This window comes from Podarcis pityusensis, assembly GCF_964106645.2.
Source record: "Podarcis pityusensis genome assembly, chromosome: 1".
NCBI lineage: Eukaryota > Metazoa > Chordata > Lepidosauria > Squamata > Lacertidae > Podarcis > Podarcis pityusensis.
Window position 1 is genome coordinate 57926767 of NC_138028.1, and position 15858 is coordinate 57942624.

Here is a 15858-nt window from a genome sequence, read left to right on the forward strand (position 1 = left end):
CACCTGCCTGAAAGCTTACATTCTAAAAGGCAAGACAACAGAAGTAGTGGAGAGAGGAAATATTTGCATTTCTGTGTTTATCCATATTTTATTTATTAATTATAGTGTTTCTGAAGTAGAAAGAGGGCCCTCTTTACTGTTGGAGTAACACATGAGAATTGCAATGTAACAGAACGTTGCCCTGTGATTTCTCAACTTTTAACATTTGTTTGCACATTCTAAAAGCAGAGCAAATAAATAAATAAATACAGATCTCCAAGATTTTTTAAAATCGTTTCACATCTGTTCCTAATTTGATCCATGCCAAAGAACTCACTGTGTTTGTTGTAAACATCTAGTTGTAGCAATGTTCAGTTTTAGAAACAATGTATAGGACATGGGTAGGAAACCTAAGGTCCATGGGCCGAATGTGGCCCAATCACCTTCTCAGTCCGGCCTGCGGACGGTCCGGGAATCAGAGTGTTTTTACATGAGTAGAATGTGTGCTTTTATTTAAAATGCATCTCTGGGTTATTTGTGGGGTATAGGAATTCGTGTGGGTTTTTTCCCCAAAATATAGTCTGGCCTCCTGCAAGGTCTGGTTGGCAGTGGACCGGCCCCCTGCTGAAAAAGTTTGCTGACCCATGGCATAGGAAAAGTAATCTGGGAAAGCTGAATACCTGTTTGTATTGCATTGAATTAATATTGAAGTTCCAGCAACCTGTCTCAATTATGTGAAATATATAATTGCTGAATAATAAACTGAACTTCAATGATCACATAAACTTCTGGCAGTAAATAAATAAGGAAGCTGTTTTTGGCATTAACACAATCTTCCTGAAATCAGGGTTGTTCACAGTTTCTTAGCCACAGATCTATAAATGCTTACGTGCTATACAAAGTAAATACTTAAAACTTCAGGATAGCTCTATTCTTTAAGCTGAATTACCATCTCCTCATAAGAGCTCATAGAAGCATGACTTGTCCTGTCAAAAACAATGCAATTCTTTTTCTGTACTAGAACTGAACACACCAGCTGAAGAATTCTGGGCTGACCAAAGGCAGAGAAAGGCCATGATTCTATAGTTAAAATAGTTGTGTATAATATGTCAATTTCTCACCCCTGTCTAACTAACCGCATATGCCAAAAATTATTCTTCCATACAACTCTTAAAGTGGTGGGAGTCCTGCCTTGTTTTGCATTTAGTCATTATAATGACAAATAAAAAAGTGCAAGTGTGGTAATAGCCTTAAGCAGACTGGTTTCATAGAAACATAGAATTGTAGAGCTGGAAGGGACCGCAAGGGCCATCTAGTTCAACCCCCTGCAATGCAGGAATCTTTTGCCCAACATGGGGCTCAAACCCACAACACTGAGATTAAGAGTCTCCCTGTGGTCAAAACTGAGCCTCTAGGGCTTGCCAATCAGGTCGGCGGTTTGAATCCCCACAATGGGGTGAGCTCCCATTGCTTGGTCCCTACTCCTGCAAACCTAGCAGTTCGAAAGCATGCCAAAAAGTGCAAGTAGATAAATAGGTACCGCTCCGGCAGGAAGGATTCACCAGAAGTGGTTTAGTCATGCTGGCCACATGACCTGGAAAAACTGTCTGCAGACAAACGTCGGCTCCCTTGACCAGAAAAGCGAGATGAGCGCCGCAATCCCAGAGTCATCCACTACTGGACTTAACTGTCAGGGGTCCTTTACCTTTACCTTTATTAACTTCAGTGGATCTGCTCTGAGTAGGACTAGTTTTATATACAACCCACTATGTCTATCATACATTGCAAGTAAATTCCCCAGAGACATCTGGTTAGAATATTGAGAAGAATCGTTTGGTTTGATTCAGCAAAAAAAAATAATATGTATATTTTCTGCCTTTTCTTTTGCTGCCATCAATTCAGAGCTTTCTCCATGGTAAAATAATCATTTTTGCTTTCTAATGAATGGCCACAGGAATCCCATGGAAGCTCCATGTATGGATTGAGTCACTCCAAACAACTTTTTATCAGTCTCGTTACTCAGTAGTGCAGAATCTTCTACGGGAATTCGTCACCATTAAAGAAGAAGACTACAATGAAGAGCTGGTTAATGATGGACTGCAGCTGATGTTTGAAATCCTCAGAACCAGCAAAGTAATCAGTTTCAAAACTATATTCAGATATGCATTGTTTGGCTCAAGAAAATCTTCGGCACCTTCCAAGGGCTCTGTAGTTTGCTTGGGCGGAATCAGTGATGTGTGAGGATCCCAGTTAATTCTGGAAGCAGGGGACAATACCATGCTGTGTTTACTTGAGCCTGATTAACACAATTTTGCCAGGGATCAAATGTAAAAGGTCTCAACAAAGTCTCCATCTAAGCAGAGACCCTCCTTCTAATAGTAATTGAGATACCTGTAGTGAGTTTGCTCTAAAAGGATTTCATTAAAACACACACACACACACACAATTTAGCTAAAATACTTTTATTCTGCCTTTCTGCCACATAGTTGCATACATGGAAACTTAAATGCATGTAATTTGCAAAGATCTAAATAGTTACACTGCATTATACAGAAGTAGGTAGACACTTCAAAAGGATAATACAGGGCCTAGTCTTACTCCAGCTCAAGCAATTCACAACTAGTTGCAAAAATCACCCCTCCCAGCTGTGGAGTCACATGCCTATATACATGAAAAAAGACATCTAGCTCACATAGTGGGGTCCAGATTTGTAGAGAGATTCCAGTAAGAATGGATTTAAAATTAGCTCTGTTTGAACCTTACACTCCTTGTCCTTCATATTCCTCTATATACTGTAAGGGAGCAGCAAGGAAAATAGGCAGCTTTTATCTGTCTGAGATTGGTCCTTACAGAGCTCTAATGATCTCCATTCGTTCTTATTCACAGAATGAGTCTATCAACCAGCAACTTGCCTCTATCTTTGCTCACTGCTACGGAAGCAGCCCCATCCCTGGCATTCCTGAAATCAGGAAGACACTTCCAGCACGCCTAGGTAAGATGGTCACCAGCCAAGATTTTGAGGGTATTGTTTTTGACTTTGTAGCTGTGAAGCCTTGCTAAACCATTTCCTCCTCCTCCTCTTCTTCTCCTTCACAGATCCTCACTTTTTAAATAACAAAGATATGTCCGATGTTACTTTTCTAGTGGAAGGAAAACTGTTTTATGCGCACAAAGTTCTTCTGGTGACTGCTTCAAACAGGTGAGATACTTAGGAAGTGGCACATGATACCTTTGCAGAGTCATTCCAAGATCAAGAAAGATGAATGGTTGAGTTGCTTACTCAAAGAAGTAATCCCTATTTTAGTTTTTCACAATGCCAAGCTGTCATTTCTTTGAATATGGATGCAAGGAAGCATCGCTGTCTTGGCAGCTGTATTCTCCTCCATACGTGTTAGTCTGTGTATCTGTCACATCCAATCTACACATTCATGTGAACCATTCTTCAGCTTTTATTGATAACTTGAAATACTTAAGCTGTAGAAGGAGGATTAATGGATGGTTGCAGCTCAGAATGGCAGAGAGCAAGGCCAGAGAGAGGCTTTTCTTCTTTCAAGGAGAATAGGACTAAACAGGATTAGATATGGTATGTAGCAGGCATGGGAAACCTACTGCCTGTGGGTCTCATTAGATCTAACATAGCTTCTGGTTTTGGCCACAAGACCATTTTCTCCACCAGAACCGGCTGCTCATTACCTGTTGTCAGGTGCAGGGCAAGTAAAGGTACTACTGATGAAAAGGAACAACCTCAGGAAGGTTAAACTGTGCTGCCGATTGTTTCTTGGAAAACATGCCCGGCATTCATCTCCTTTAAAATTTGACACCAAACCCAAGCCCCACTGGGATTGGTTTCACTTTGGAAGTTTAGATCAGGGCTCCAGAGGGGAGCCCATTCCTGCTGAATGTTAGAGTGATGTTGGATTGAAATTAAATGGTTTCTAGCTGCACAGGCTTTAAAGTTATATACAGATTAAGATTAAGGATTAGGAATAAAAAGGTTAAAAGAATGGAAAATTGGCTATTAATAGATAAAAATTTAATGTTATACTATATTAAGATTAAGGATTGGGATTAAAAAAGAGGGAAAGAAATTGCTGGACAAACAAATTGAATTGGAATACAAAAGAGGGAGGTATGAGGAAGTCCAGAAAATAAGTAAATTTAAAAGTGGTGATGAAAAGGTGGTATTGTTTTTAACTGTTTTTTCTTTTGTTTTGTGTATTGTGTATTTTTGTATTGTGTATTTTTCTTTTTACTTTTAATTCTTTTTTACTGTTGTGTCCTTTTTTTTATCGGAAACTTTAATAAATATCTTTTTTTTTTATAAAAAAAGGAAGGTTAAACTGTGCTGCCGATTGTTTCTTGGAAAACATGCCCGGCATTCATCTCCTTTAAAATTTGACACCAAACCCAAGCCCCACTGGGATTGGTTTCACTTTGGAAGTTTAGATCAGGGCTCCAGAGGGGAGCCCATTCCTGCTGAAAGCAGGGCTTGCAGTCAGTGATGCAAATGCAACCCCCATTGAGACTGTCTGTACTTGGATGCAGTCAGCTGATGGACAAGTATTTCACGTTTCACTTTCACCAGAGTTGGATAAGATCACATATTAGCCAAAACCAGGCTTTGAAGGACAAGGGGAAATAATGAGAGGCAGGAGGGTACATGCAACCCCACGGTTTGTTCCCAGCCTGGCCTCATGTTAAAACTTAATCAGTCCTTCATAACTTTTTTTGTATACCAGGAGCTAGTAAAAAAAATGGTTCTACCTACATATTTTAAATTCTGCCTCTCCCATAGATGTTTCTATCAGGAAAGAAGGTGTCATTGAAACTCCTAAAGCTATAGGCCCCTTTTTCACTTCACATATAGAAAAATAATCTAAGCAAACGCAGCTTGAAAGGCTCTTTCTGAAAGCTTTCCTCTTGCTTTCACAGGTTTAAGACACTGATGACCAATAAAACTGAACAAGACAGTCAAGGTAGCAAGACTGTAGAAATTAGTGATATGAAGTACAATATCTTCAAGGTATGTATTTAAGAATAATCTGCACTGTTACCCTTTTCAAATGCTAAAACTGAGTATGATTCAGAGGCATCATAGTCTTAAAGGTTTCAGGTTTAGGGGACCTGTCATTCAAAAGAATTAACAATATTAGCTGAAGAAGTGGGTTTTGCTTATGTTCAAAAGAAGAAACCAATATAAATGAACTCTAAAATTCATTCATCAAACTGAGATCTACCCAAAATTCATTTGTCCAACCAAACGCTTTACTCCATCCCCGGTTACTTGTTGATGTGGGCAAAGTAGCCTGTGAATCAGAGATTGCTGAAGTGCTCAGCAGCAGTTTTCATGTCATGGTGTCACTTTTTGCATTGGTGATGAACTGCTATTACTTTTGTCCATGACAGCAAATGTATACCAGAGATAACTGGGACTTCTAGCACAGCTCAAACTGTACTTGTGTAAACAGTCACCAAAATCTGCTGGAAGTTACGCGGCATAATTTTTATGCCATGTTAAGCAAGTTAGGTCTGAATAGAGTCAGAAAATGTGCAGCCTTTGTGTTGAATCTGTTTAATGGTCAAAAGGTTAAAAGGATTGGAATATTTAACTTTTACTCTCTTTTTCAAACATCTGCAAACCTTAATGTCCAGTCTGTCATGAAAAGGGAGAGTTGGCATTGGCATATAAACAAAAATATACACCACTGAAATCCAGCACTCAGGAGCTCTTCCCACTTTCCAGATCTGTTTTTAAAGATCTACAGGAAAATGTGTTGAGGCTGGAAAACTGAAAGCCTAAAAGTAACATTCTGTGGAACTGACACAAGGATCCGTTTATTTGCACTCTTTCCTCAGCCATCAATCACTTATTTTTTGTGCTTTGGCTATATAGGAAAAATGCAATTGCAGCTCAGTTTGCAAAGTGGAGACATTCTGTATTTTAATCTCGAGCTGAGCTGTAATTGCTATGTTTGCATCCAGACTTTGCTGGCCAGACCGGTCCATCGCCAGAGTTGAATAGTAAAGAGCTTACATGGAAATTAATATTGCATATTGCACTTGCTTTAATTTATAATCACTGAAAGTTTCTGTATTGGGAGCCAAGTTGCTGTGTGAGTTTCCCAAGGCAAACCTGTGAGTTCGTATTTCTCACTGCTTTGGCTGTGTTCCTGTTTCAGATGCTGATGCAATATTTATATTATGGAGGAACAGAATCTATGGAAATTCCTACTGCTGATATTTTAGAGGTGAGAGCATTTCTCCCAATCCCTTTCGGTCTATTGCAGTGGTTCTCAAAGGGTGTGGCAGGAGAGGATGTTAAGTGTGGCAGGAAGATTCAAGGACAATTACAGAAACATTTAAACATTTCAGTGTAGTATAGTATAGTATAGTATAGTTTCACAGATCCCCCCCCCCGCCCCAGAATATGGATAGGTATCTTTTCAAAATGAGAGCAAGAGCATCAAGTGATTCTGAGGACAATCCTGGTTGCCATTTATCATTATATTTTGGGAATGATTCATGTTCTTATGTAGCTGCATTGTTTTATACTTTCTGGGTGTCCTATGATCGTGTTATAAAATAGTCGTGCTCTATGTTATAAATCAAGCACTTCTAGGAGTTGTTTCTTTATGTTTTCCAATGTATTTCTGATCAATAAGAAATTTGGTGTGGTGTGAGCAAATATTTATTCTGAAAGTGCGGCCCAGAGAAAAAAAAGTTTGAGAACCACTGGTCTGTTGTCATCTTGTGCTGGTTCAGGATTATTTATTTATTTATATACCAATAAACCATAAGCACACTTCAAAGCAGTTTGCATTAAAAAGACACAATAAAAGCCTTCAGAAGTTAAAAAGAATTTACAAGGAAAAAGGTTAAAAACAAGCGTTGTGGAAGGATGAACTCTTAATTCCCTGCATAGGACTGATGGAATAGAAATGTTAGTATCAATAATATTGAGGACATGTATCTATACCACAAAATTTGTGCTTTGAGTTTAGAATGATATATTCTGAAACCAAAAGAGCACTTCCCTGTTTAGGGAAGCTTTTAATGTTTGACGGACTATTGTATTTTAATATTTTGTTGGAAGCCGCCCAGAGTGGCTGGGGAAGCCCAGCCAGATGGGCGAGGTATAAATAAAATAATAGTAATAATAATAATAATAATAATAATAATAATAATAATAATAATAATGGGATGAGGAAAAGTGATACTCTGAGGACAGATAGTCCACTTTGTGGCTCCCTCAGGAAATGGGGAGCCTGTAGACTAGTTGATCTGTGCATTTATGTAGAAAATTAATAGTACAGGGTTCAAGTTAGGTGGAAGTTCATTTTTGTCAATTTAACATACTGGGCCAGCTAGTTTAAAATCTACAACCAGGTTGTTATAATTTACAAGCATGGCCAATCAGCAAGGATGATGGGAGTTATAGTTCAGCATCCCCTGGAAGGCCAAAGGTTCCCCCCACACCCCGGGTTAGATGCTCCACAGTTTAGGAATCTGGGGAGCATTATGTCTGCTGTTTCTTTTTTTCAATCTGTATTTGCCGCTTACCTCTTATCCTGATGTTTTAAGCTGTTATTTTTAAAGGCTAGTCCATGTTTCCACCTGTATCTTATTGCCCTGTTTGTGAGATTCATTGAAACAAAACGCAGTTTAGAAGAGCATCCAGCAAATAAAAGCGATGTGATGCGCAGGTGTGAAAACTCAAAATGTGATCATATTGCATCACAGCATGAGTAGGGAGAGTTCATTATGGAAGAAAGTGGCACAGACATGCCATGACACACTCGTGTTGCAGCTGGTCTAGACTAGTTTAGGATTGCTCCATGCTGCTTTATTCTGTATTGTTTTGCTTTGAGGTCAAGGCTGTTCACTTTTAACTTTTTCTATGGTACCAATCAGTGTACACAGAGCCTTAACTGAAAAATAATAACAGTGTGACAAAAATAGGCAGGAGATTGCAATTGGCAACAGGGAAACAAAAGAGAAAGGGGGGAAGAGAGAAAGGGGCAGCAACAGAGAAATGTGGGGTAAATGCAGCTTTACTTACTTAAAACCCTTTAAAGCTCAGGGGAGGATCAAGGACTAATGGCAAGGGTGAGATTTAAAGAAGGGATTTGAAGGAGATAAAATACTACATGCACCTTTAGGAAGGGTGTATGGGATAATAGGTAGAGTCACAACAGAGTGCAATAGACCTTTGGGAGGCTGAGACTGGCTCGGTTTAAGGAGCAGAGATTGTGAGGGAAGCAAGCAATTGGGTTTTAAGAAGGAGGCTTCACACTGCCTAAGTGATGAGTGTGATAAATGAGTTTGGAGGCAGCATTATAGACTGAGAAACTACTGAATGATTGGGGGGGGGAATGCCAGTCATCGCAGACACAGGTGAATGGCCAGAGCATAGCAAAATTTAAGCTGACCAGACCGAGAGAAGTTGGAGGGCTTTGGGGGAGAAGTGACACAGCTGTGTAACCAACGCAAAGGAGAGGGAGGTCTTAGAGATAAAACCAAGGCTGCCTACGTGGTCAGGAGGAAAGTTTGCTGAGAGATATGGAGAGTAATCAAGGAGAATTAGCCCTGGCAGGAAAGATAGGCAGTTCAGCCTGATACACATGGAATTTGAAACAGCGATTAGACATTCAGGTTATTGGACAGGGAAATGGAGGGGGAGAGGTGTGGGGTATACAGTTCCAGTTCCCTATAACTTTGGAGGGCTTAAACCTGATCCAGCCATTCAGATACACACACAGTACTACACATAACTGGACTGCCTCATAATGTGTGTGAGGATTATTTCTTGAGTGGACTCCGTGAAAATTTCCATCCGCACAGAATGCTAAGAGCCATTGTATGCAATACTTAAAATAGATGGCTAAATTCTGGATTTTACCGCTGTGCAGCACATAGCCGAGCAATTGTTTTTTAAGTGTTCCTCTTATAGAAAGCTCTGTAAACAGTAAAACTAGTACAGTACATCCATGGAGAGAGCTGAACTAAACTTCTTAATGCCCTGGTTTCCTACATGCATTGCATTTTGTTTTGTTTTGTTTTGCTTTGCTTTGTGAGGGAATACACCTTCAGTCTAAAGTGGGACAACTACCAAAACACTCTTACATCTTACTCAGTGTTATCTGTGGACTTAATGTCCATATTGAATTAACTGGCACATCTCCCTGACATTTTTCTCTCTCTAATAGACAAGAGGAATTATGACAGGGGCATTTTCAGGCAAGTTAACCCTCCTGCAATCCAAAGGAGGATTCTACCATCTGTAGAGCTGAACATTTTGATTAAGGCTTTGGGAGATGCTTCCTGACCCATTAATGCTGTAGCTCAAGAATAAGGAAAAGCACCAATTACACAGCTCAGTTTTGCAAGGAAGTTGGAAGGCTGTGCAAAAACAAAACAAGTTTCGGTTTTGCTTCCTTGATGTGCACAGCTTCCCTTGTCAATCACCCGCTGTCATCTTCGTTGACTTCTCTTTCATCCTCACTAGCTGCTCTCGGCTGCCAGCCTATTCCAGTTGGACGGCCTCCAGCGACACTGTGAAATACTTTGCGCCCAAACCATCAGCACCGAAAGCTGCGTCAACATCTATAAATATGCCAAGGTAAAGGACAAGTCCTCTTCCATTCAGCCTCAATAAGACTTGCAAGTGTTTTCAGGTGCTGTGAATGTAAGAATAGCCCTGCTTGATCAGAGCAAGGAGTAATCTAGTTTTGCTGCTTGTTTCAATCAGTGGCTGGGCAGCTTTGCTTTTGGAGAAGTCCAGAAGGACACAAAGGACACAGTTCACCACTTCTTGCTTGTCCACAACAAGCAAGTATGCTGTATTTGAATTATGTCGACTGAGCAATCCCAGACAAGATGCTCCTCTGCATAGAAGAACATTAAGGGGTGGTATTTGATTAAATAATACAATGAACGAAATGACTTCCCACTTGTGCCCACTCCACTCACCATGTCCACCCCCCATCTGTTCCTCTAGAGCAGATTTGGGGGTGGCATGGGGTATACACAGAAGAAGATATAATACTTCTCTCCTTCAGAAGAAGGAGAGAAGGGAAGTCCCATTGCACAAGCAGAGGAGTTGTTGCATTGGCTCAGTTATTTAGTTGAATGCCACCCACGGAAAACTGGGATGTCAAATGGCAGATGAAGTTGATGGACTATATGGAACTGGCGGAAATGACTGGCAGAATCCGAGACCAGGGAGAAGAGTCGGTGGAAGAAGACTGGAAAAAATTTAAAGACTATTTACAGAAATACTGTAAAATTAATGAATGTTAGAAAAATGTTGGAATGACGTTATATGGCTTTAGTAGAAACGTTATAAGGAATTAAGTATAAATAGATTAATAGAGTATTAAAGGAAAAAATAAGGTTAGAATGAGTTAAGATAATTATAGGATAGAAAACAGAGGAAGATAGAAAGGAATTGCTGAAATAATTAACAGAAGTGGAATACAAAAAGGGAGGTGTGAGGAGGTCGTGGAAATAAGTGAATGAAAGATGGGATAATGAAATTGTTTGATTTATTTTATTGTTTTTGTTGTTTTGTTAGTATAATGTATTGCATTGTATTGTCTTTTTAGTGTTTAAATTTTTGGAAAAGTAATAAATATTATTTTTAAAAAGAAAAAAGAAAACTGGGATGTCAGTGACATTGTGCCATGGAGAAAGTTTCTAGCAGTCCATCTTCTAAGCTCCCATTTGCAGTGTGAAGTGGTGCAGCTAAGGCACAGACTTGCCACTTTGCCGCTCGGAAAAAAGGAGAGGAAAGGCAGTGTTGTTGTAATGATGCACACGTTATCAGCAGCAGCAAATACAGTGGTACCTCAGGTTAAGTACTTAATTCGTTCCGGAGGTCCGTTCTTAACCTGAAACTGTTCTTAACCTGAAGCACCACTTTAGCTAATGGGGCCTCCCGCTGCTGCCGCTGCACCACCTTAGCACAATTTCTGTTCTCATCCTGAAGCAAAGTTCTTCCGAGGTACCACTGTAGTCTTAACAAGTTAGAGTCAACTAATTGTTAGGCCTTGTTCATAAATCCTACATTGGTCTATCTTTCTGTGGCAGGATTCCTATTCCACAAGCAGCTCCATGGCTTGTAGATGCTCAGCAGATGTTTTCAATCAACACTGCATCTTCCTTCTAGGGAGAGTGTTACTTGTTTAATTTCTGCCCAGCACCCCATTATTAAAAGCACCAGAATCACGTTAAGAAGCAGGCAATAACTCCAGCATGAACCGGGGTATGATGCAGGTGTTGCATCAGGGTGACACAAGTGACTAGGCCTGGTATATCCAACACCACAACCATTTTTCAAATATTTATTGCTTCTTCGTTGGAACTTTCACGTCTATGAACTGGGAAGGTGGTGGACTTTATGACGCCCATATTATATTTTTAAGGATGCTGTGGAAGGGAAACACCAGAAACAGACTCCCTTATCATACATACTTTTTATCAAGACATATCATCAGAACGTTTTTCTACCAATGAGGTGGCAGCCCAGTAGAATATAAATAATCAGGGGCTGGAACCATCTTTCCCAACACAGCAGCAGGGTACCTTAGAGTAGCTCTTGTGTGTTCTATTAAACATCCACTTTTTCTAAGGCTCATCGTATATGCACAGAATTTCTTTGACTGCTAATACCATGTGCCATCTGGTACTGCTCATTATGCTGTCATGGGGTGCCACATGGATTGCACCCTCACATAACAAAACAGGTATCATCTTGGCTATTTCATTGACCAGCTGCTCTTTTCCTTTAAGAGTTACTTGACTTTGGCTCAACAAGCAGCAGGAGATCACAAAGGGATTAGAAAGAGGGAGACTTTTACCCTCTTTAAAATATCCCAGTAGAACTGCCCCCCCCCAAACACACACACACACACAGGGGACAGAAAATATTCGTTAACCCCGGGATTAATATCCTCTTAACCATTTGCTGTCAGCATTTAAGCCTCCCCATACACTGAAGCTGTCTGAGTGGGTGGGGGAGAGAAAGGCAATAATTGACAGCTGCATAAAAAATCCCACTTATCCGCCAATCTGACATGATGCTCTTCTGTTTTTCAGATCCACAGTGCCCAGGAACTAGTCTGTTTCTGCGAGGGCTTCTTCCTCAAACACATGAGTGCCTTGTTGGACCAGGAGCCTTTCAAACAGCTCATCTATGGCAGGAACAGTAAAGTTCAGGGTCTGGATCCCCTGCAGGACTTGCAGTCCACACTGGCCAGCAGACTTCATTCCATTTACATCACCTCAAGGGTGTGATTGCCAAGAGGAACTACAGTGACCCTGTCTGGATAAGCTGGGATGCTCAAAGCACTTGCTCATCTAACTGCACTAGGACGGGATTTTGGCCCAAATTTGCTGGCTTCCCTCGCCAGCAACTGGATTGCTGAAAGTTCCTCCACCAGATCCAAAAATCCCCAGTACAAAAGACCTGACCATCCACTGTGCAGCTGGGATTTATAGGCACGGACACCCAAAGCAAATACTCCAGTCTAGCTCAGGAAACCTTGCTTGCTGGATTAGAAGCTGCGAGTATAAATTATTCAGGCAGGAAAACATGCAGTCTGTTGCGTTTTTGTGAAGGAGATGCACATTCCGAAGTATGTTGGAATGTACATTCTCCACCACATTTAGTTGCATGTCAACAGCTTGTTTGGGTGTGACAAAACTGAATCAGTACCTTAATGCTTTGATCTGTACTGAAAATTAGATGGCAGGGTTGGGAAGTCGGTAACTGGGAACAAAACTCCTCCCTAACACCCAGGGCTTTTTTCAGCTGGAACTCACTGGAACTCAGTTCCAGCACCTCTCAGGTGGGTGCCACTGCCATTCTAAAAGAACGAGGGAGGAGTTCATGGTGAGTTCTGGCACCTCTTTTTCTAGAAAAAATAGCGCTGCTAACACCCAACACTTTTGTCAAGGGTTGCTTCCACCTTTGCATTCTCTACTGGATGAACATTTAAGGTGGAATATTTAAAAAAACTGGGACATCATGCCATCTATGCAAAGCGCTCACTGTTTGGGGAGAGATTTGCAAGTGAACGATGCTTCTTCTGTGAAGGGCGTATTGTTAATAGACTAAAGGAGGAAAAGGATAGAGGGGAGCTGTATAGGAGCAAGGGGGAGAGAGATGTGTTGCAAATGTATTTGTAGAGCGTGGATTTGTAGACCTGTGGCTCTCCAGGTCTTGCTGGCCTCAAACTCCCATCAGCCCCAGCCAGCATGGCCAGTCTTGAGGGATGGTGGGAGTTGCAGTCCCACAGTATCCAGATGGTCACAGGCTCCCCGCCCCTGTTGTAGTGTTTCAGGGAAGTTACTAGAAGTGTAATAGAAATGTGGGACTGCTTGGTGTGAATATATGTTTTAGAGGCAAGAGAAGATTTTCTCCACAATCATATCTAGTTTTTTTCCGACCCTGTGAACTGCCCTCCTCACGCGCTGAAGCATTTTCGTTTTAACATGTCATTGGGAGGTTGGGAGAGCATTCAATACAAAACTAAGCATCTTTGTAAATGATTATTTCATCAGTTTTGAGGATGATAAAGGTCAAAGCACTTCAGCGTATTATGGCTGAGAAAATTAACTCTGAGGTAGACGCCTTTTCTCAGGCATCAAGCCTACTTTCTTGCATCTCTCACTCACCACTGAACCATTTGTCTCTCTCTGCGTCATCTTTCTGCATAATACACCAACATCACACAGTACTGAAATGTCATTGCTGCCAAGGTAAAAGAATTCAGCCCTTCAAAAAGCCAGGAGGAACTTCATGAGCTGCACATATTGTAAGTGGGCCAGGAATAGGAAGAGGATCAGAATGCTAAAAGTTAAAAAATGCTCAGTGCAAACAGGCTCTTGCACAGTAGCTGTCCGAGGCAGTTGTTAAACTAAGTAAGATTATACACCCTTCAATCAATCACTTTTGACATTTGGACCAGAAACGAACCCACAAATTCATATTTCCCTCCCTGACCCCAGAAATCACAGAAAAGATCAAGCTTGTTTGGGAATATCCCCAAAAGTTGTAATTCTGGAAAATAATTTTGAAAAAGCTGTTTCAGCTATCTGTACAAAAAAAAATATTATAGATTCTGTTGCATTGCTGTAATGTTGTCTGCTACATTAACTGTACATTAATGTCACTTATGTAAATGTACCATATTTTATTAACAACATAACTTTTGTTAAACTTTACAGATGTATAAGCTCAGTTATTTTAAGGCGGCTAGGGAACGCATTATGATGAAAAGGAAGAGATAAAAAGAAGAGTGCCTTATGATAAACTATGCATGAGATGGGCTCTGCATACACAAACACACTCAGGAAAATAGATTTTCTTCCAAATTCTGTGCTCAGCTAGGACTGGGCGAACGGCATGCAGGTAGCCTTGTTTCAACAGCTAAACAGTTTCTTTGATACTACTGCCTTCTTAATGCCTTACTAGCCTTAGTTATGCCATCCTATAGAAAGAATAGCTTTCAGCAAGGAATGGAGTTTTGAGGTTTACAGGAAAGGTTTCAGCTGCTGGTTTTCAGCTGAAAGAATCCTTACAGCAGAGCTTCCTTGCTGCTTCTGAGATGGCCAGTAGTTCAGGGTAAGTGTTGCTATCCCCTCTGTAGAAATTTGCATGCTTAAGTTTGCACCTGTGGTCTCAAGCCCCTACATCCATTTGACTCAATTGAAGCCTGTAGACCAAGGCTGGCCAAAGGCATTTTACTGCCCGAGGCAGAACAGCAAATGATGTCATCACTCCCCCTACACACCTTCTACCAGTCAAGGTACGTAATGGGCACCTGAAGCAGATCAAATCACTCAAGTGCCTCGCCCCACTTCCCTAGTAGTAAAAATGCCCAACAATAATAATTTAAATAGCTAAGAATTTGCTGTCTTTTCAGGACACGCAAACTCTTTAGCAGCTGGCTCACGTCACCTAACGGTAGGGCCGGTTCCTGACCCAGCAGCTCGGCCAGAGGCTTAGACAGAAAGTAGCCCCAATGAAAAAGTGGCTGCTTCTAGAGGAACTTAAGTTTCCACACACTTAAGCTTCGCTGACGCAACAGGAGCTCCATTTCCTCTCCTCCCTCTAGCACATCCCCAAAATCTGCTCCACATGGTCCCCCCGTAGCAGATTTCTGAGGGTGTATGAAGTCCTATTATGTGCATAGAAGCCGAGGTGCAGCATTAAATACCGCCCATGGGTTACAATCCAAATAAGGCTGGAAGGGGTTTATTATGTGCGCAAGGAAGAAAATGGTATCTGTAGTTGGAATGTTGCTTGTTTTGTTGCAGGTGTTCTTTCTGCCGAGAAGGAAAGCTCCTTAATTTATGTTTTCATTTTCAAGTCAGCTTGCCTCTTTGTCAGTACAAAGCACCATAGCAAACACACAAAATTCAGGCTGTTCCTGTTTTTCTCTCTAGCCTACACATGTCTCTACGGACTGTGGCCATAAGCACAGTCTAGGAGAGCAACCCAAACTTGCCAAGCCGAATGCACACTGTATCCTCCAGGGGGCTTGGCTATAACCACAGTCTGCAGCTCCTGAATGAGCTTCCACTGCCATGCACATCCCCTAGGAAACCCCTCCCCCCCCTCCTTTCCCCCTTAGAAGCTTGATGCTTCCTGACATGGCCTGCAGCTATCAGAGTAGGCCCAGAGCAGAAGCCATTTGGGGGTTAGTTAACAAAGGAAGGGAGAAAAGATGGACAAAGGGGGGGGCGGTTTGGGGGCTTCAGCTTAAAAAGCTCCCTGAAGCCTTGTAACGTAAACAGAGAGGCTCTCATTGGCAAGAGCACTGCATCTGAGAACAACAGGAAATGAATGAAAAGCCGTAGGAATACAAAAAATCC

At 41.3% G+C, this 15858-nt stretch overlaps 1 protein-coding gene across 1 annotated transcript in view; it reads left to right on the plus strand.

The window, feature by feature from the left end:
- ABTB2 (ankyrin repeat and BTB domain containing 2) overlaps window positions 1-14205 on the plus strand; it is a 159480-nt gene extending 145275 nt beyond the window's left edge. Inside the window, exons 11-17 of the mRNA XM_080983055.1 lie at window positions 1934-2112; window positions 2866-2971; window positions 3076-3178; window positions 4912-5002; window positions 6159-6227; window positions 9485-9598; window positions 12076-14205. Coding sequence (XP_080839181.1) covers window positions 1934-2112; window positions 2866-2971; window positions 3076-3178; window positions 4912-5002; window positions 6159-6227; window positions 9485-9598; window positions 12076-12273 — 860 coding nt within the window. The 3' untranslated portion in view covers window positions 12274-14205. The remainder of the gene's footprint in view (window positions 1-1933; window positions 2113-2865; window positions 2972-3075; window positions 3179-4911; window positions 5003-6158; window positions 6228-9484; window positions 9599-12075) is intronic.
- The last annotated feature ends 1653 nt before the right edge of the window (window positions 14206-15858 follow it).